Source organism: Lissotriton helveticus, chromosome 3_1 (genome assembly GCF_964261635.1).
Source record: "Lissotriton helveticus chromosome 3_1, aLisHel1.1, whole genome shotgun sequence".
Taxonomy (NCBI): Eukaryota; Metazoa; Chordata; class Amphibia; order Caudata; family Salamandridae; genus Lissotriton; species Lissotriton helveticus.
Window position 1 is genome coordinate 1,547,770,680 of NC_136061.1, and position 19,918 is coordinate 1,547,790,597.

General features: G+C 48.1%; 1 protein-coding gene across 1 annotated transcript in view; it reads left to right on the forward strand.

The window, feature by feature from the left end:
• BACE1 (beta-secretase 1) overlaps positions 1-19,918 on the forward strand; it is a 117,832-nt gene that overhangs the window by 3,503 nt on the left and 94,411 nt on the right. Inside the window, exon 2 of the mRNA XM_078682280.1 lies at positions 17,737-17,825. Coding sequence (XP_078538406.1) covers positions 17,737-17,825 — 89 coding nt within the window. The remainder of the gene's footprint in view (positions 1-17,736; positions 17,826-19,918) is intronic.

Sequence of the window (19,918 nt, forward strand, 5' to 3'; positions counted from 1 at the left end):
ATAAGCAGAGGGATATGCTGTATATTTCTGTTTGCGTATGGTGGTTATGTGGGGAAGAGCCAAATCTTGAGTAGTTTTCTGAAGATAAGGTGATTATCTGTGGATCTTATGTTGGGGGTAAAGAGTTCCATAGTTTGGCTGCTTGAACAGAGAAGGATGCGCATCCATGGATTTTTTCTTGTATGCTGGGATTTTGAGGCTAGGTGCCAATCTGGAGCAGAGGTTCCTTTGTTGAATGTGTTAGGTGATTTTATTCCAGATGAAGAGTGGTCCTGTCCATGTATCGCTTAGTGAGTTATACAAAGCTGCTTGAATGTGGATCTGCTGACAACCAGTAACCAATGCAGGGCTTTCAATGCAGGGGAGAGGTGGTCTTGTGGTTTTATATTGAAGAGTAGTCTGGCAGCCCAGTTCTGAATCCGTTGTAGTCTTTTCATGGTCGTTAAAGGTGATCCGTGGTAGAAGCTATTGGCGTAATCAAGTTTGGACAGAACAAGGGAGATGGTAGCCTCGACCTTGTGTTGAAATCCCAAATGGGGAAGATTTGTCGCAGAGTTTTTATAGTAACAAAGCTTGATCTTGATAGTTTGTCAACATGGGCATTTATCTATAGCTTGGAGTCCATGGTCATTCCCAGGTTTCTTACTTCCTTCGGTACTTTACAGTGTTCCCAGATCATCAGGCCAGGCGGCGAGTGGGTCATAATGTTTCCAATCTCCACAAGTGAGTATTTCCATTTTGGAAGCATTCAATTTGAGATGGGTCCACGTCTCTGAGATAACTGAAAATTGGCGAGTTTCCTATGTCTTTGGGGCATTCCAGTTGAAGGAGTATTTGCGTGTCATCTGCTTAGTTATAGCACGTGAGGTGAAATATGATTGATCAGTGCCGGTAATGACTTCATGTAGATGTTGGAAAGCATGGGCGAGATGATAGAGCCTTGAGGGAACCCTGCTTTTGTGAAGTACAGTTTGGACGAGAAAGGGGGTATGGATGACGTGTTCTGTTGCGAAGGTAGGATGTGATCCAGTCTAGAGCAGTCCCCTCTATGCTGGCTTCGTAGAGTCTTTGTATCAGTGTCATGGTCAACAGTGTCAAAGGCAGCCGAGAGGTCCATGAGAAGTAGCTCACAACCCCGTTGTGGTCAACTGTGTTCTTCAGGTCATACCAGATGGCAAGGAGGGCAGAATCTGTGCCTCTTCCTGGTCAAAATCCCATTTGGAAGTCTGAAAGAATGGCATTATCTTCAATAAATTGTGACATGTGGGCGAATGCTGCTCTTACTATCAGTTTACCCAGGAAAGGTCCATTTTCCTGGGCAATCGGTCTGTAGTTGTCAGGGTTCAGTGGGTCCAAGTTTGTTTTCTTCAGTAATGGGCATATGTAGGAAATTTTGAGTTCTTCTGGAAATATTCTGGTAGTTAAGTAATAGTTGATGATTTTTCTTACTGGAGTGGCAGCAGAGGTTGTTAGAAGAATTGTCTTGAATGTTTGCAGTGGGAATGTGTCAGAAGGGCTGCTAGCAGGCCTCGTTGCTTTGACGAGGTCCATAAATTCATCATGTGAAATGTGTTGGAGGGAACGGAGTGGCTGGGTTAGAGTATTCTTGGATTGTTGTTTTGGAAAAGGGTCAGCGTTAGTGCTTTGTTTTTGTTTTAAGTTTGAGTCCAACATGCCAGCTTTGGCCACGTAATGATTTGCCAGTTTGTCTGTGAAATCTTGAGTAATGGGATGAGCTCCTTCAAGGCAATTTGGTTTCCGAAATTCATTGATCATCTTATAGAATTCTTTATTTGCACATTTAGGTTTTTGAATTCTGTCTGAATAGTATCTTTTCTTAGTTTTTTTGATAACTGAATTGTATAATCTGTTAATTTTCTGTAGGCAAAAGTTTGTCTTGATTGGTGTTTGTTTTGAGCCAGGCACGTTGCAGCTTCCTAATTTGATGTTTTATCTCTGTATTTCTCCAAGGTGCTTGTATTCTTTTGTTCTGTTGTGTGGTTTTTAGTGGTATCGAGATATCAAAAGCTTTCTGTAGCCACTCCTATAGTTTTTTAACATAATTTATTGTGTCTAGATCTGTACTGGATGTTAGCTGTGTTTCTAAGTGTTCAAAATTTAGTTTGTTCCACTGTCGATAGATGGATGCACGTATATGCTGTGGAGAAGTCACTGTGTGACACCCACGTCACAGACACAAGTCTGTGGCAAGGTCACTTACATATGAGATGTGTTATGTGACTGGGAGACACCCGTGTCACAGACTCACACATGCTGTGGGAAGGTCACTGTGTGACTGGGAGACACCAACTTCATAGACACGAGTCTGTGGTGAGGTCACTTGCATATAATGAGAGGTGTTATGTGACCAGGAGATACCCACGTCACAGACTCGCACATGCTGTAGGGAGGTCACTTACATATAATTAACAAGGGTCACCGGGTAGGGGCACGTTGCGTGGAACATTGTATGCGGGGGGTGCATACAGGGAAGAAAGGTTTTCAGGTGACCACCTGCAATTTAAAAGGCACAACAATCACATTTAGCTAAATGAAACCAACCAGTTATTAACATATTTCTGGAATCCGATTGTAGTGTGCTACTCTTATGAAACAACACATTTCCCCATAGACACTGGAAGCGTAAACATAAATTTCTTTCGTACATCAGGCCCTAAATTCAGTCAGTTTCCTAAACGTGTAAAAAGTGGTGAATGCCACTCTAGTCTAGACACAGTTTAACACTACATTTTCTTCCGACAAAATCGACCTCTTCCAGTTAGGGATGGAATGGCACTACATTCTTGGTGTGGGTAATTCAGAGCGACCAAGGACGGTTGTGCTGGGAAAATCATGGTCTTGGAAACTTTACCTGGGGAAAATGCATTGGGGAAATAAAACCTATTTCCTGAAAAAAAGCTTCATAGTAATTTATATAAAATAAGCTTTTAGTGCCCTTGAGTATAGTAGTTGTATTTGAAATGCACTATGCTGCTCGATTTAGTATACAGTGTGTCGTTTCTCTCAGTCGTGACCTTTGCATTCAGGTCAGTTTGCACATAATCTGTGTTGCTTACACTACATTTGTTGCACAGTCTGCGTATTATTGTAGTTCACTGTGCGTGCGTAGTCTATTTTATTTATTTACAGATTAACATTGTCCTTTGAGTGACAGTGCGCTTTGCATGGGAAGCATAACACTACAGAATTGTGTTCTAATTTTTCAGACAGAAACTGTGCGATGCAGGGGTCCTGACATAGACCCTGATCACAATTGGACCGCACAGTTTCAATCCCTGCACAAAACTATACCAGCAAAAAGATCCATTGTTGTGCAGTTCCACATATTTGGGATTTATCTTCCCCAATACATATCGGGTATGATAAACTACTCATCCCCTCATTTTCCACAGTCCAATTCCGGCAGAAAATCTTCCTGATATTTCACCTACAGTTGCAAAAATGTCAGGTAATTGCCTCTGCATTCACTGAAGTATGCACCGATTTCTACGCGTTATGCCCCATTTCCCTGGTTCAGTTCCAAGTATGCGGTATTTACCAGGTAATATATCACCCAGTCTGATGAATACATCGTACCCCGCCTCCCACTTGTCCCTTCTGTAAAGATACTCTTTTCATATAGATGGACAGAGGCCTTTGTAGTTAGTAGCAAGGTTATTTATTAATTATTCTGCGCACACAGAGCGCCGAGCGTGTTCACCTCACACAGCTCCGGCACCCGAATGATCGCGCTCGGAAAGCGCGATCCCCAAAATGGCCGCCGTTCACGCTACTTCATCACGTAGCGTGAACGACTACAGCGGCGACTCTACATATCTCCCCTTTCTTGTCCAAACAAGTAACATAGTCTGTGGGGGGTTTAGAGCCCATCGCCCATTTCATAGTCCCGGTATCTGGATGGTCTCACCACCAAACGCCCACCTCTGGTGCACCTTACCGGAGTGGATGTTGCTTCCTTCTCACCCTGGATTATGGACTCTGCCTCCTTATCTTTGTGGACCAACACTCTCTCCTTGTCCACTGGCTCTTTCTCTACACGTCTTGTAATGTTCACACGTGGGGTACCTCCGCCTTCTGGTTCCGATCCTAGTTCTGTGCTGTCCCCTTCTCCTTCCTGTTTGTCTGTATAATTTCCCAATGTACCATGGTCCATCACTTCTGGTTCTCGCGCCTCCGGGGCCCATTGCACTATTTTGTTACATCGAGCCATGCGACCCTGGGACCACACATTCCCATCACTCAACCTAGCTGCTCGGCCAAATACTTCTTTAACTTGGAGCGGCCTGCTGTATTTACTGTCCCCTTTTCTTTGAAGTGTGGCCAGTTTGACTCTCACCCATTCTCCTTCTTTCAACTGTGTGTCCTTTACATTCCTCCTCTTATTGTAGTGCTCCGAATATATTCTCTGGGCCCTTTCTAAATTTGCTTGTACTACCGCCGGAGACCACTTACTGGTCACCGCCTTGTCTTTCCACGCCATATTGTCCTTAGTAAATGGATCTCTTCCTCTAAGAATCTGGAAAGGACTGTACCCCGTTCCTGTGGGGGTGATGCGATACGCCCATATCATATGTAGCACTTCCTTCTCCCAGTCCTTCCCCATCATGATGGCTGCTTGGATGGAACCCATCAGGACTCTGTTGAACCGTTCTACTTGTCCATTCCCTGCCGGATGATATATGGACGTGTGTTTGGAGCAGACTCCATTTCTTTCCATGAATTTTAGCCACTTGTCTGAAGTGAATTGCGGGCCGTTGTCACTTAAGATAATTTTGGGGATGCCTTCTCTGAGGAAGATGGTGGTGAGGAACTTTAGTATGGTGTCCGTGTCCATCTCTTCATTGACATGTACCTCTGGCCACTTCGAGTATTTATCCACTAGGACACATAGGTATTTAGGGGTCCCTTGATCGTCCAGGATAGGTCCCAAAATGTCAATGGAGAGTTCTTCCCATGGATTCCTCGGTGTGTCGAATTTTCCTATGGACTGCCTCAATGGTGTCATGGTCTTATCAGCTTGTTGGCATTGGTTACACTCCCTTACGTGTCGTTCCGTTTGTGTGTCCGTGCCTGGCCACCAGTAACCCTGTTTGGTTCTCAGTTTGGTCTTCCCAATTCCTAAATGGCCTTCGTGTAGTATTGCTAATAGTCTGGGGACGAGTCCTCCTGGGGGTTCCACTTTGTCCCCTCGGTACATAAAGACTCCCTTGTCACCAAGTGAGAGCTCCTCTCTCACTTCAAAGTATTTTCTCATGTCTCCGCTCAGATGTTTCTTTTCCGGCCATCCTCCTGTGATGTACCTTTTCACCTCTTGGAGGCTCTTGTCCGCCAGATATGCTTCCTTCCATTCTTGGTTGCTGATTACCTTCTCTGGATCCTCCATCAATGCCACCATTTCATCCCCTTCTTCCTTCTCTTCTTCCGCCAACTCCATTGCTGCTGCCCTGCTCAAATAGTCAGCAACTTTGTTTCTGCTGCCCGGGATGTACTCTACGTCATAGCGATACTCCAGCTAGTCATTTTCGCTATTCTCGGGGTGGCACTCGCATGCCCACTGGACGTGAGGACCCGCACCAATGGCTTGTGGTCTGTTCTTAGCCGGAATCTTGTGCCCCATAGGAACTGGCGAAATCTTCCCAAAGCCCAAACCACTGCCAGCATCTCTTTTTCAATGACACTGAACTTCTTCTTGGTGTCTGTCAGGGCCCTGGACGCAAAACTGAGGGTCTCCATCGCTCCTCCACCTCTGTATTGCATAAGGACCGCGCCGAGTCCTTTGTCACTGGCGTCTGTTGTTACCACTGTCCGCCCCTGTGGGTCGTACCCTCGGAGGGTATGGCTTGAGTCACATCCTTCTTGACGCCTTCAAACTCCCTCTGAGTTTCTTCTGTCCATGCAAACGCCGTTTTAGGTCTCGCGACCTATCAATGCGCGCAAGCGCATTGAGCGGAGCGAGAATTCATCTCCTCAAAATCCTCGTCAAACCAAGGGCTTCTTGCTGCGGTTTTCTTTAAGTTCACGTGAATCACGTGACCAAACAAGCACGCGCATCAGCCTCCCTCCCTCCTAATTGCATTTTTTTTAACGGCCGCACAGCACATCAAAGGGCTTCGCCCAGCGTGCGCTTTGCGGCTTCTCGGCTTCTCCTCCCCTAATTATTCATGGCTCAGTTTCCCGGCGCACGCATTTGTTCACGTTTTTTTGTTCTTGCCTTTCATCTCCTACCCGTCTTATCCCATTGTTAACATTTCCGCACCTCCGTCCGTCTGTCTATACGTCTCTGCTTTATCGCAATCTGCCTTTTCCCACAAGCCTTTCTACTCTGTGTTCGCACTCTGCCTCCTCAGTTTCCTCCGCCTCTGTTTCACTGCCAGTCTTTCATTTCCGCACCTCCGTCCGTCTGTCTATACGTCTCTGCTTTATCGCAATCTGCCTTTTCCCACAAGCCTTTCTACTCTGTGTTCGCACTCTGCCTCCTCAGTTTCCTCCGCCTCTGTTTCACTGCCAGTCTTTCTTTTGTGACCTTCTCCCCCTCTTTCCTTTCAGTCTACCCTAATTTCTCTTTCGTCATGTGCCTATCTTTCCTATTCCTCAGCCTTGACCCTCTCTCCATCCTGTCTCACTTCCTCTGCCTCTTTCTTAGTCACTCTCCGACGTCTCCGTTTCCCCCCTTCGAATTCTGCAGAGATGCCACATAACACATCCAAACCAGACTCTGCATAACAACACACCCACTCCAATGTCACATATCATTTGTCACCCAGACCCCAGATAACACATCAAAGCCAGACTCTGCATAATAACACACCCACTCCAATGCCGCATAACACAACCCACCCAGACTCCAGATAGCAGATCCAAACTCACAGCCTCTGCGCCAGCCCTGCCCGTGAAATATGTTCTTTTACATAAATTTTTCCCTTCTATTTTTTTTAATTCTAATTGTTTTCAACCACGTTTTTAAAGTTACTTTTTATAGCAAGTTGTTTCATCATCTTGTTCAGCTTTAGAATTCATAAAGGTGACAGTTTTGTAATGGGCTGTGGCAATTTCGCTTCCTAAAACTTCAGAGAAACGCACTTTTGTTTTCCAGCTAAAAGTATTGTATTTCTAACCAATCTCCATGGGGAGGGGTCTGTATACTCGAGGGGGGAGGGAGTGATGTCAGCCTGCACAATTTGACACAGCGGACGGTGTGGCAGGCCGCAACCTCACTTTAAGAAGGAACAAGCACTGGCGTTGCCAATAGGTCTCGCAGTAGGAAAGTTGGAGCTATTACAATTGCAAATAACAATGCCTTTTCTTTTTCTTTTCATTTTAAAAACATAAAGGGCTTTGTCATTTACAAAACCAATAGCTCCAACTTTCCTACTGCGAGACCTATTGGCAACGCCAGTGCTTGTTTCTCTTGTCAACATCCACATGTGATGGGTTTTGGATGCGAAATGCTGTATGAATTTGCTATAGTACTCGGCCATGCCTAGGAAGGACCTGACTTCCTCTTTGCTAGTAGGCGGCGGAGCGTCACATATAGCTTTTACGTTCTCCTTCTTCGGTGTGACCCCTCGTTCTCCAATCTCGTGCCCCAGGTAGGTGACGGATGCCATGCCTAAGTGGCATTTCTCCCACTCAGCGGTCAGCCCTTTGTCTTCCAGTACCCTCAGCACCTTGGTCAACTTGGCGTTGTGGTCCCGTTGATCGCTCCCCATGACCAAAATGTCGTCTTGGAAGTATTGGACCCCATCCAAGTCCTTGAAGAGACGGTGCATCAGCTTTTGGAAGACCGCCGCTGCCGATGCTAGGCCAAATGGCATCCTGCAGAATTGGTAATACCCGAAAGGGGTGATGAACGATGTCAGCCTTCTGCTCTCCGGGTGTAATGCTATCTGGTGGTACGCCAACGTTAAGTCGATGGTGGAGTACCATTTCCTTCCTTTGGTCTTCGCCAGCATTTCCTCGATGCGGGGCAGCGGAAACTTCTCTATTACGATATTTTTGTTTAGTTCGCGTAGGTCCACGCACAGCTGGACCTTGCCGTTTGGTTTCATCACCACCACCAGGGGGGCCAGCACATGTGATGGGTTCAATAATGCCATTTCCTTCCAAGTCGCGCAGCTCTTGTTGCACCGCCTCCCCGACGGCTATCGGTACATTCCTCACTTTATGCGACACCGGTGTGGCATCCGTCTTGAGGATGATTTTGTGCGAAAACTTCTCCAATTTCCCAACTCTTCCACCGAATACTTTGGGAAAGTCTCTTTTCCATTTCTCCAGGTCTGGCCACTTTTCTGGTTCCGTCAGTAGTACCTGCACTGCTCCGCCAGGGTCCAGCTTGATGCCTAAATCTCCCTGGTCCATCCAGCCTAATACCGATGGGCCTTTCTCCGTCACGTATAGTTTGCAGTCAGCGCTGCGTCCTCTGAATTCAAATGTTAATGGTCGATAACCTGCTATGGGGATGCGGTTTCCCAGGTATGTGACTGGTCTGATGTCCGGTGGTTCCAGATGTGGGCCTAGAAGGGGCATGAATTTCTCTGTCCACAATGCCCTTTGTACTAATGTGTACGGTGAACCTGAGTCCGCCACGATGCTTATCATCACGCTACCTATCAACATGTCCAGCACGGGTTTGTTCGATCTCCTGGTGCCTACACTCAAAACTCGTTCCTCGATGCACAGTATTTCATCCTCTTCCACTTGGTTTCTTCCTTCCCCATCTTCCTGGTCCATGTCAACGAATTTCACCGTGTTGCAGGCCATTTTCTTCCGACAAACCTTTTGGTAATGTCCCATCACTCCGCAGAACATGCACTTAGCCCGGAAGGCCGGGCACCTTTTGTCATTCGCCTCGTGTGTCCAGCTGCCGCATCGGTAGCATGAGGACTTACTTCCTTTCGCCTGCCTCCCTGGCGGTCCTGGCTTTCCTTGCCACTTGTTGGGTCCTTTGTAGGTTGAGCTCGTGTTCCTGCTCCCACCTTTTGGCTCTTCGTCCTCTATTCTTTTGACCATGGGCTTTGCCGCCATTTCCCTTTTCGCCGCGTCCGCACATCTGCGTGCCAATTCTGCCTTCTTCACCATCGCAATCTCCTCTTTCAACGTGGTGTCACCGCATGACCATAGTTTGTCCTGTACCGATTTCATTGTCGTATGCATCACTATTTGGTTTTTGATGAAATCATCATGGAGTCCGCCAAACTGACATGTGGATGCCAACTTCTTCAGTGCCGCTACATACTCATCGATAGACTCGCCCTGTTGTTCTTGCTTCCGCTGTTGGAAATTGTATCGGTCTATGGACACGCAGACCGCCGGTCGGTAATGTTCATCGAGCTCTTCTAGGGCTTGCGCATACACATCATCGTCGCTCGATTGTCTCTGCTTGGGTACTAGGTTCTTGAACACCCTGATCCCCTCCGGGCCCAAGTTGTGTAGTAATATTCTCCTTTTTCTGACGCTCGTGAAGGCTTCTTCATTCTCATCCTCCAGGACTTCAATGTAATTGGTGATGTATTCTTTCCAGTCCTCCCACTTCATTAGGGGCTCTCCTGGTTTCGGTAGGAATGGAACCGGCGCCGGCGCCGAGGAGGATTGAGCGCACATGGTCTCCCGCCTTTTTGGCGCAACGCTCTGGGTTCTGGGGCTGCCCGGTGCGCTGTTCTCTTCTTCTTCGCCTGGTCGGAGCTGGGTGTCTCCCTCTTCACCACTGTCTGTGGCCCCTGGATCCGCCAGTGCTACGATCCAGCCGGGTAATCTAGTAGGATGTGACGCCTGTGATGCCCTGCCATCCTTCTAGCACGTGGCCCGTCACAGTAGTGCCCCTTGTGCCTCTGTTCGACATCCAGTATGTGCTTGCATAGGATAAAGCTGCTTCTGCCGCGCTCTGTGTGCCTCCCCGCGTGTTCCCCCTCTCCTCCAATAATGCAGCCTGCTCAATCAGCCTCTCTGACCTGTGGGAGTGCTGTGGGGAGATGATCAAGGTTCGAGTAGTTCTTCCCTGTGGGTCCTCGTCGTGCTCGAGTTTACCTCGTCGCCATTGTAAAGATACTCTTTTCATATAGATGGACAGAGGCCTTTGTAGTTAGTAGCAAGGTTATTTATTAATTATTCTGCGCACACAGAGCGCCGAGCGTGTTCACCTCACACAGCTCCGGCACCCGAATGATCGCGCTCGGAAAGCGCGACCCCCAAAATGGCCGCCGTTCACGCTACGTCATCACGTAGCGTGAACGACTAGAGCGGCGACTCTACACCTTCTCTAGGAGTGAGCTGCCAGTCTATGCCAGTCCAGCCCTGGCTTACTTACCGGGTGTGCTACGCACCCAACCTTTGCTGCCGAACATACATGTCAGGCCATGTTGCAACGCACCATGCTCGACCCTCGTTCTGAGATGAGCGGCCCTCGCAGGTTAGGTTGCACACACATTCGCACACACTCTGCTATTACTTGGAAAGGTGGGCACGAGCTGGTAGTACCGGCACTTCTCAAAACAGACGTAATACTTTTAATTGGAGTGCCAGCACATCTCAGAAACAAGCAGGTACTCTGGTACGAATTACCTGCACTTCTATTTTCCAATTTCAAGCACTGCCTAAAAGCATGTGAAACAAGCATAGGCAAAGCCAACAGGCCTGGCCTTGCCTAGCCTAAACTGCCTTTTTAATTGTTTTTTCCTGTTAAACGTAAAAGGTAACAAAATGTAAAGCATGTAGTAGTCTAAAGGTGACATGCCTATTTTTTAATACAATTACGGTACAAATGTCAAATCACAAGAATAAGTTAATAAAAATAAAACAAGAGATTGATTTTCCTGCCCTGAGATTTATGTGGACTGCTTTTAAGGCAGGCTTGCTCACACAAGATACTGTCACTCACAGTGAAGAGAGCCAGCCAGGGGCTTGGGGAAGGTAACACATTGCTCAGTATGTTATGCTGTAGGGCAGAAACCGAATGTGAGTGGAATTTGAACGACACGTGGACAGGACAATGGATGAAGAAAGCTGGCTTAAACCTTCACCACTGTACGCCATTATTAGAAATTTGTTGGAAAACAGTAAACTGACGAACCAGTTAACGCCTTCTCTTGTCCAGATACACAAATAATTCCATTCACAAATATAAAACCGTCGGATTGCACAATAACTGGGACCTCTATATTTTTAGTTGCATTCTCTCTGGCAGGTGAGACACAGAGGACTTTCTGTGGTATTGTTGACCAGAGGGGGTGTATTGGGTCACCTTCAGCCTGAAGGCTGACCCTAGAATTCAGTCTTTGCACCAAGGAATAAGCGTCTGCTGTGGCTATTTCAAAAGGTTTATGGCAGTCCCTGGAAGCAGCGTGGGCGTAATTAGCTATTAAATAGCCCGAAAGCAGCCCTAATCAGGATTACGGCTGTGCTGCTGGAAGGGCAGCAGGCGCTGCAAGCCACGACTGGATGTCATAGAGCGGGCCATGTGCTGGTCACCGCAGCACCGGCCTGGAACAGAAGAGGCGCTCCTGTTCGGGCTGGGGTGCACTGCCAAGGTACAGTGCGAGTGCCATGAGTGATTCAGATGATTACAGTCAGGGCTACAAGTGGGCCGGGTCTTGCCGGTGCTCTGCACCGGCAGTTCTAAAAAGTAAGTGTTGAAACGGGGCCCTATCGGGCTCTCCGTTTTAGCCCTCAACCTCAGGGTGGAAAAACAAATCTTAACTCCGCAGCAGTGCCGCCCTTCAAAGCAATTGATGTAACTTCAGAGGCTCGTTATAGTACTTTCACAGGCTCATTCATCACTTCAGAACAGAAGCATCTTCAATATCATATACACCCAAGCCATAGTTGTTGCTTGTTTTTATCTTACGCAACAAATACCCATTGACAAAGCCAATAGTCCTGCCTTCTTGGAGGTGTAATGTTACGTGTTGTATTATATATCTGGATGCATTGACAGAAGTAGCAAAATACCATTCGGGCGTCACACTATGCCAAGCACAGATTTTTAGCTTAGATGTTTTTTAACCACGCCCTTAATTATATCGACCACGCCCCTTTGAGAGACTCACCAGTTTGTTCTTCCCACTTAAACCCCTGATTACAGTATTTGTAAAGCGTGCATGCAATTAGCCTATAGGGTGCCATGGCGCTAAAAAGAGTGGATTGAGACCGAACTGCTAGGCTTGCACCAGATTGAACACTTGGGGAAACGAGCCAAGTCTGGAGTGGTGCTTAATTTCAGCCGGTGGGGTCCACCTGCTGCACTTATTTCTATACCTCAGATATTGATTTTGGAAAAAGGGGGTGGTGATGGACAGAGTTTTTGAATGATGCAGAATACTCTTACCAAGTCAAGAGATCATGGTTTTAATCCATCACCTGTTTTTTTAGCTCATTGCACCATCCCAGCTCAGAACCTGGCTATATGCAAATTAGTCTGTTCCTGTCCCAGTGCATGATGGGAACAGGGCAAACCAAACTACCAAGCCAATTCTTATACTGGGAAGGAGACAAGCTTCCGGGGACCGGTTTCTGGCATCACAGCCTTCGTCGGCCCGGCTTGCTTGAATCCTGATGGTGCAATGAGCAAGGGACTCACGTCTGAGTATACCCTCCCACACATAGATATTATCTGAGTGTAAAACAGGGAAAAACATACACATTTCAAAGACAGAGGAAGAAAGAGCCGGAAAAAATACTGCAAAGGGAGAAAGCCGAGACCAGCAAGAGTGAGGTAAATTGGCAGGGAGTTAATTAAAGAGGCTGACTTAATTGGCACTGACACTCTTTGATTTACAAACTAAGCACTGGCCTGGAGAGATTTTCGAAATGGGAGACTCGAAGGAGAAAAGAGGCAAATTGTTGTTATTATTTGCCCACAAGGAAAGGGAAAGATTAGCCTCCAATCCTGTGATCGTAGTTACTGTGAAGAGCCGTTCCTTGGAAGAGCCGCTTGTACTGACAGAGGTGTACGTCTTGCAATAGGGTAAAGCAAGACTTACTGCTGTTCACAATTGAAGATCATTAGTAGAGGTTTGCATGTTTATTTAGTGAAGTTGCAAAGGTGCCTGCAAGTTTGCATTGGGGTGTTTAGTCTGAAGACAAGGTTTTAAGGCTTGGGCCAAGTGGGCAAATTGCCCAGGGCACTCACTTTTCAAGAAACCCCTGCGAAAGTTTGCCTCTTTTAGTGCTTGCATCTGTCAGCTTCCCCATCTCTACTTTTAACATACTATTCAATATTTTTTTTGCCATCATTGGGCTTGAATTAGCAGAAAATGGGTAATAACATACAAAGTTTTTCCAAATAGGGGCTCCTAAAGCATGTCTTGCCGTAGGCCCCCCAAAACCCCTTAAAATGACACTGGCTGCAATGCAGGACTGAGATGAACCGGAAGAGATGTAGCAGGGCCAAGTCTTGGAGTAGGGTTTTTTTTTTGCAGGACTTGGATAGGGGAGAATTTGCTGTGCCCTGTACGACCTCTGTTACCGGAATATAAGGGGTGTTGCATTTCGGGTAGAGGTGCATTTGCAGTGCTCTGTACGGATCATGTTTCTAAGATATCAGGGGCACTGCAGGGCATGATAGAGTTGCACTGGCAGACGATCTTAGTTATATCATCAAGTAAGTGCCCCCAACACTTTAGCCAGTATCTGGTTGCCTGGCAGGATCTGTAATGAGATTAGAATCCTGGCAAATATTCACCAGCTGACATTCAGCATTTTCGTGATATTGTATTTGGCAGTAAGAGTGTGGGGTGGCATTGAACTTCTGTTGATTAAAAAAAAAAAAAAAAATCTAGATTGGTGGGTAGTCGCAAGGAAAGTGAATCTGTCAAGAACAGCAGCCAACTTAAGTCAGAAAGCGGCACCTGGGACTGCCTATCCTGTCTTTTATCCTGTCCCGGGACGGCACACTTTTGGAGAATTGGAAACATAACGGCTTGTTTGTACTTACCATCTGACCCCGGGGTCTCGGCGTGCAGTGGCTCCGGAGTTCTGGCCTCCGAGAGATCGGGGCCTCTGCGAGACTTGGACCGGGACCTGGCCAGTGGGATCCGACGGCTCTCGGCCCCGGCCGAGAGCGAGAACCAGTGTTGGGAGCCGATGTGCGAAGATCCAGGCGATCCTGACCCGGGCCTGCCCTGGTGGCCGCGTGGCCGACGTGGGTGAGAGTTCTGGCCTCCGAGAGATCGGGGCCTCTGCGAGACTTGGACCGGGACCTGGCCGGTGGGATCCGACGGCTCTCGGCCCCGGCCGAGAGCGAGAACCAGTGTTGGGAGCCGATGTGCGAAGATCCCGGCAATCCTGACCCGGGCCTGCCCTGGTGGCCGCGTGGCCGACGTGGGTGAGAAGCCCCGGGACCTGATTCTGAGAAGGGGTCTCCCCCCGCCGCTGCTTTGTCCGGCGGCCCTGGTCCTCGGGGCCCGGACTCCGCTTGTTTGGGGCACCGGTGCTGGTGCGGGCGGAGACCCGTTTTGGGCGGACATCCTTTTGGCATCGAAGCCGCCCTTGCTGGGACCCCCGGCGCTTGTAAAGTCCTACATTTGAGAACTGTTATTTCCGGGGGTCCTCGTGGGCGGCGATTGGGCTGATTCACGAAATGGCGGCCGGCCCTCTGGAACGAGAGTCACCCTGTGGCGGCGGGCCCGAGTTGCCTGATTGTGTGGGGATCGGATCTGGTGGGCGTGAGCCGACAGTCAGAGATATCCTGGAAGCCCTCAGATCCCTGCACGCTTCCCTGGCCCTGGGCGTCTCGGTGGGTCCGCCGCGATCCGCCGCCATTTTGGGCGGCCGTTTCTTCTTGTCGCCCTCTTGTTTCGATGACTTCATTGCCTCACCCCCCTCGATTGACCTGAGTGTCTCCACCACTGATCGAAGATCGTGTAGTGTGCTGGTGACTTTGGGGCGCCCTGCTTTTCAGGGTTCGGACCCCGGGGACTCGGATGCTGTACTGCGACCCTGTTCGACATTGTTGCCTGAAACTATGGGTGGACTTCCTCCTGCGCCTGCTTCGATGACTTTGCCTGTGTTTAAAATGGGACCACCTCGCCCGCTCCAGTGGCGCAACTGAACTCCTGTTTCTCATGGCTCGTGCTTCGATTGTTGATGCATCGATACTTTCAGTTTGGACTACTGCTCACTTGTCGATCTATCTACCCCCCACGTAGCTATGCTAGTCACCATTCCACTCGATTATATGCTGATTTCGTATTTAGTATGTGGTTGTACATTGCCATGTGGTGGGTGGGGTTTGTCGCTCGGAAGGGTTGGGGGTGAAATGTACGACTTCTGCTTGATTCCCGGTATGCGATTTCGTTGCACAATTGTTTCTGATCGTAGGGGGGTGGGAGGTCCCCTTCTCCTAATATTTTGTGGCGCGTGATGGGGTGTCGTCCTGGTCTGTTTTTGATTGTACTTGTCAGGTTGGGCAGAGGGCTGCGGCCTACCGTTTGTATTATAGTTATTCTGCTCCTCCCTCCTGTTTTCTTTTCTCCGCTTTTGTGGCCCCCTTTTTGTCTCGTTTTTCTTTCTTTCTTCTTGCTATATTTCGGGTTCTGGTTTAGGGCGACAGGCACGCTGTTTGAAGGGTAGGCCATAGCCTTCTACAGGGGTGCAGGGGTGCAGGGTGGGACGGGTGGGTTGGGTTCTATTTTTTGTTTGTCTTCTGGTTCTATGGCCCTTTTGTATCTCTTTTTCGTGAGGCCGCGTCTGTCCCGACCTCCTATGGTGTGTTTCGGGTGGGGGTATGGCATCGTTACTCCTCCTGCTATATTTCGGCTGTCTTTCCTTCCGATCGCCATGACACACTTGGGCCGCTAATCCTTTTGTCTCCTGTCCTCCCACCACGGGGGGCCGTGTCGGCGTGTCTTTTACCTTTCTTTTTCATATTTCCTTATTCTCTTTTTATTGTTTGGTTTTTCTTCCCTCCATTTTCCTTTCCCTTCCTCTTTCCCCCCCCCCCTACCTAGTCCCCTTCCCCTTTTTTCCTTCCTGCGTCCCAGAGGGTACTGTGACGGGCGGGTTTTGATGCATTGTCTTCCGATCCCTCTGTTCTGCCTTGGTAGTGTCCCGGGTGGCGGGCGTGTTACGAGGATAATGCTCAGGGGCTGACTGTATCTCACATATCCTGATTTCTTGACTGCATTGTGTTGTCCCCCTGATATTTTGCCCCATGCCCCCTTCTTAATGTTGAGGTTGGTTACGGGATGTCGGATGCCTCCGTATTGCAAGTGTGTCTGTCATACGTCCTCTCCCCTTATCCTGACTGTTTTGTACACTGCGGCCGGCCGGCTTGGTTGTGGGCCTCGATTTGTCTTCTTTTGATATCAATAAAGGTTTTCAAAAAAAAAAAACAAAAAAAAAAAAGAAAGCGGCACCTGTTGATCGGATATTTTCACTTTTACATATTATTGTAGGAAAAATTTGATATTAAAGTGGAACAATCTGGGATGTAACATTCATGAACGCTGTACCACCTACAATCTTTAGCGCTGGCGAAATAAAGGTGGCTCACGTTTATTCACCACACCTATCCAGCATTAAGAAACATATTCCGTTTTTCTTTAACCCCTTCGGTGCTCATGACGGCTCCCGGTCGTCATCAGTTACGGTGGGCGTGTGCTGATGACGGCCGGGAGCCTTCACGACCACGCCCGCGATCGGAATGTGCCACACAGGCGCAGAATTCTGGCCGCAGCCAGGGGGTTAATTCGTGCCTTTTGTGTTTCTAGGGTCCTGGGTAAACCGCGTGGTGTGCCCTGGAGAGGAGGGGGGGAACACATAGAGCGGTGCATAGCCAACATCAAAAGGCTCCTTTGTTGCTCTCACTGAAACGCCATCAGTAATTTATAAATTATTTTTGTACAAGGCGGTCCAGGTTGGCAATACGTGTGAGTGCTGTGTTCTGCACAGGGAGTGTTGTAGGGTGCAGAGTTAGTGTTGTGGCTTGAAGCTTGGGTGATGTAGTTTGCAGGGTGTGGAGTGTGTGCTGAAGGGTTCAGCGGTGTCAGTGTTGTGACCTGACGTGTGGGTGCAGTTGTGTGCTGTGCATGATGAAATTATGGTGTGAGAGCTGTGTGTGATTCAGAATGTGCAGCCAGGGCTGAATACTGACTACACTGTGTACTCAGTGCACAGAGTGCCTAAAGAGTGTGCAGAGTAAGGGTTGTGGCATGAATGTTGGGTTCTTCTAGATATCAAGTAAGTGTTGTGGCTTGGAGTGCGAGTGCTGTTGTATGAAGTGTGAGTGATGTAGGGTGCGGACCGAGTGCTGCACAATGTTGTCTTTAATGTTGATGCTCTAGAGTGCTAGGTGGGGGCCGTAGAGTGATTTCAGTGGCTTGACGCGTTCTGCTTGGTGCAGAGTGAGTGTTATGGCTTGCAACAGGAGTGCTGTTGTGTGCACTTTCTGTAGTGTAGGGTGCACGTGAATCCTCAAGAATAAAGTGAGTGTGTGGCCTTCGGTGTGGGTGCTGGACGGTGCACAGTGAGTGCTGAGGGTTGCAGGGTGCATATTTTGGCATGAAGTGTGGGGTGCAGTGTGCTTGCTGTTGGGTGGGATTAATAGCACACGTACTGGATACTACATGACCCACCCTGCATTCGTGGTTTCTTTCTTGGCCTAATTAATCCACCTCTGCTACATCTCTCCATTTCTTTCTGTTACCTGTGTCAGCACTTCTCTGTGTATCGCCTCTTTATTCATTAACTCAGCACCTGTTACCTTTCTCATTTTTTTTCCAGTTAAATATTCTAGTGGATACGGGTAGTAGCAACTTTGCTGTGGGAGCCGCAGCTCACCCCTTCCTGCGGAGGTACTACAGGAGGCAGCTGTAAGTATAAGGCTTGTTACTTTTTCTGTAGTCTGTCCCCCCTATTGACTCCTCTCTGTTCCCCTTCACAATAATATGGGCTCAGTGCCCACCTTCCCCAACTGATCCATATTTTAATGATGTACACTGACAGCCCTTTTATGGTCTGGCTTGACAGTGCAATTGTCACCAGACAATTATGTGAGCATCACTAGAGAGGGGCTTTAGCGCCGCCCACACGAAGGTAGCCAGGGGTACATGTTTTGATTGAGCAGACGTTATGTACTTCCACAAAAATGCCTGCACTCCACACAGTTGTGATCATTTTGTTTATTTATCCAGCTGCCTCAGCTTGACGTTTCATGGGCAAACACAATGGAATGCTATTAAAGTGCCTTAGTTAACTAGATCATTTATGTTGTGTTTCTCTGATATTAGCACAGATGGGAGGAGGGCAGTCATTAATCTACTTGAACTTTTAGGTCTGGCTTGACAGTGCAACGGTCACCTCACCTTTTAACCTAAACTAATATTATTCTACAGTTCTATGCTTGCACACAAATACATCTCTATTCCCTTTCTATTGAACTGTACTTCTTCACATTACCATACATTATTCCTTTAAAGACAGACCTATTGGCATTGCTAATGCGTTTTGCATTTAACTAGTTATGTATCGAGTGTACACCACTTTTAATACCGCTCCTATGTGAGGATATTAACTCCATGATTCCATCTCACTACAACTCCTAAAAGGTATGTATGCACTGCTCCCATATAGGGATGAGTAGTGTATACATCACTCATTGTACCACTTGTTCTGAGATTTATTTTACATTGTTCCGCCTCCCCTTTACTCACACTGAAGCATGTGCGTTACATAGCACCCCCTTGTGTCTCCCTCCTGCAAGTGCTGAATAAGCCCCCTCTCCATAAGCCTCCTGTCTGATGAGGAAGTAGTGACCTCACTTTTCTCCAACCCTTTTTAGGTCTTGGACCGTCGCACTGCGTAGCAGTGGGCGGAGTCTGAAGATTTTATGTTTTTGAGTTAGGGGGCTTGAACCCGCCTCTCTCCCCCATTGGCTGGCTTCCTAAACGGAGGCCAGCCATTGGAGGAGAGGGGCGTCACTCCATTAAAGCCCCGTCTCTTTCGGATTCGGGAGCGTGTTTTTGGCGTTCTTTTGCCCTGTGACGTCATCCGTCACTCAGAACGCCAAAAACACGCCCCCGATTCCAAAATTGTCGGAGCTTTGCGGCCGCCATTTTACTGCTCGGTAAACCAGGAGAGCAGCGTCTACCGAGGACATGAAGCAACTATCCCTTGTTTTATAGATGGTTGTAGTTAAAAACAATTTAAAAATCCTGTTAAAGAATAACAAACAGTAGAAAAATAGCGAACTTTCAATGTGTACACGTGAGCATCAAACTCCACCGCCTGACCTATATTAAGAGAATGCTGCGCATCCTCACACATGGTGGTTGTTGTGTCTCTTATTTTTAAAACATAAACGTGGTGCGTTCATCAGCTACCTACAATAACCGGAAACACCCATTCATATCTTGCATCGAGGTATTTTCATTTGCTTAGATGCCTCACGTTTTCATCCGGTTGTCTGAAGTCCGGAAGTGAGGAGCAAAACATCGCCTACATCGCTTGAAATCTCATTGCCCAAGCAATCCGGAAGAGACGAACCGTTTTTCTCTGAAAAGTTGTGTAGTCGTTGCACCGAAAGTCAGAATGTGTGACGCGCTATTCAGGCGCCCGTCGACTTTTATCTCAGTCCCGGGGCTGCCGAAGTGCTCTATACGCGGTAAGTATCAGGGCCACAATTCAGGGAATGGGACATTAAGGAAGAACGGACCGGAGAAACCGTGACCATAGTGTGAGGGTACAAACGGCTTTCCCTGAACGGATGTGGGGTACGAACGGAAAACGTTAGCGGCCTCATCCATTCCCAGCTATAGCTCCTTTTCCGGAGGGGGGGTGAGCTGGGGGCTTTAGCGCGAGAAGAATCGAGAGTGGTTTCAGCCTATGGAGCAGAGTAGACCGTTCTCACGCGCCATACTTTAAACCTTCACAGGACGCCTCTCAGGCACACTGGGGCAACGTGCAA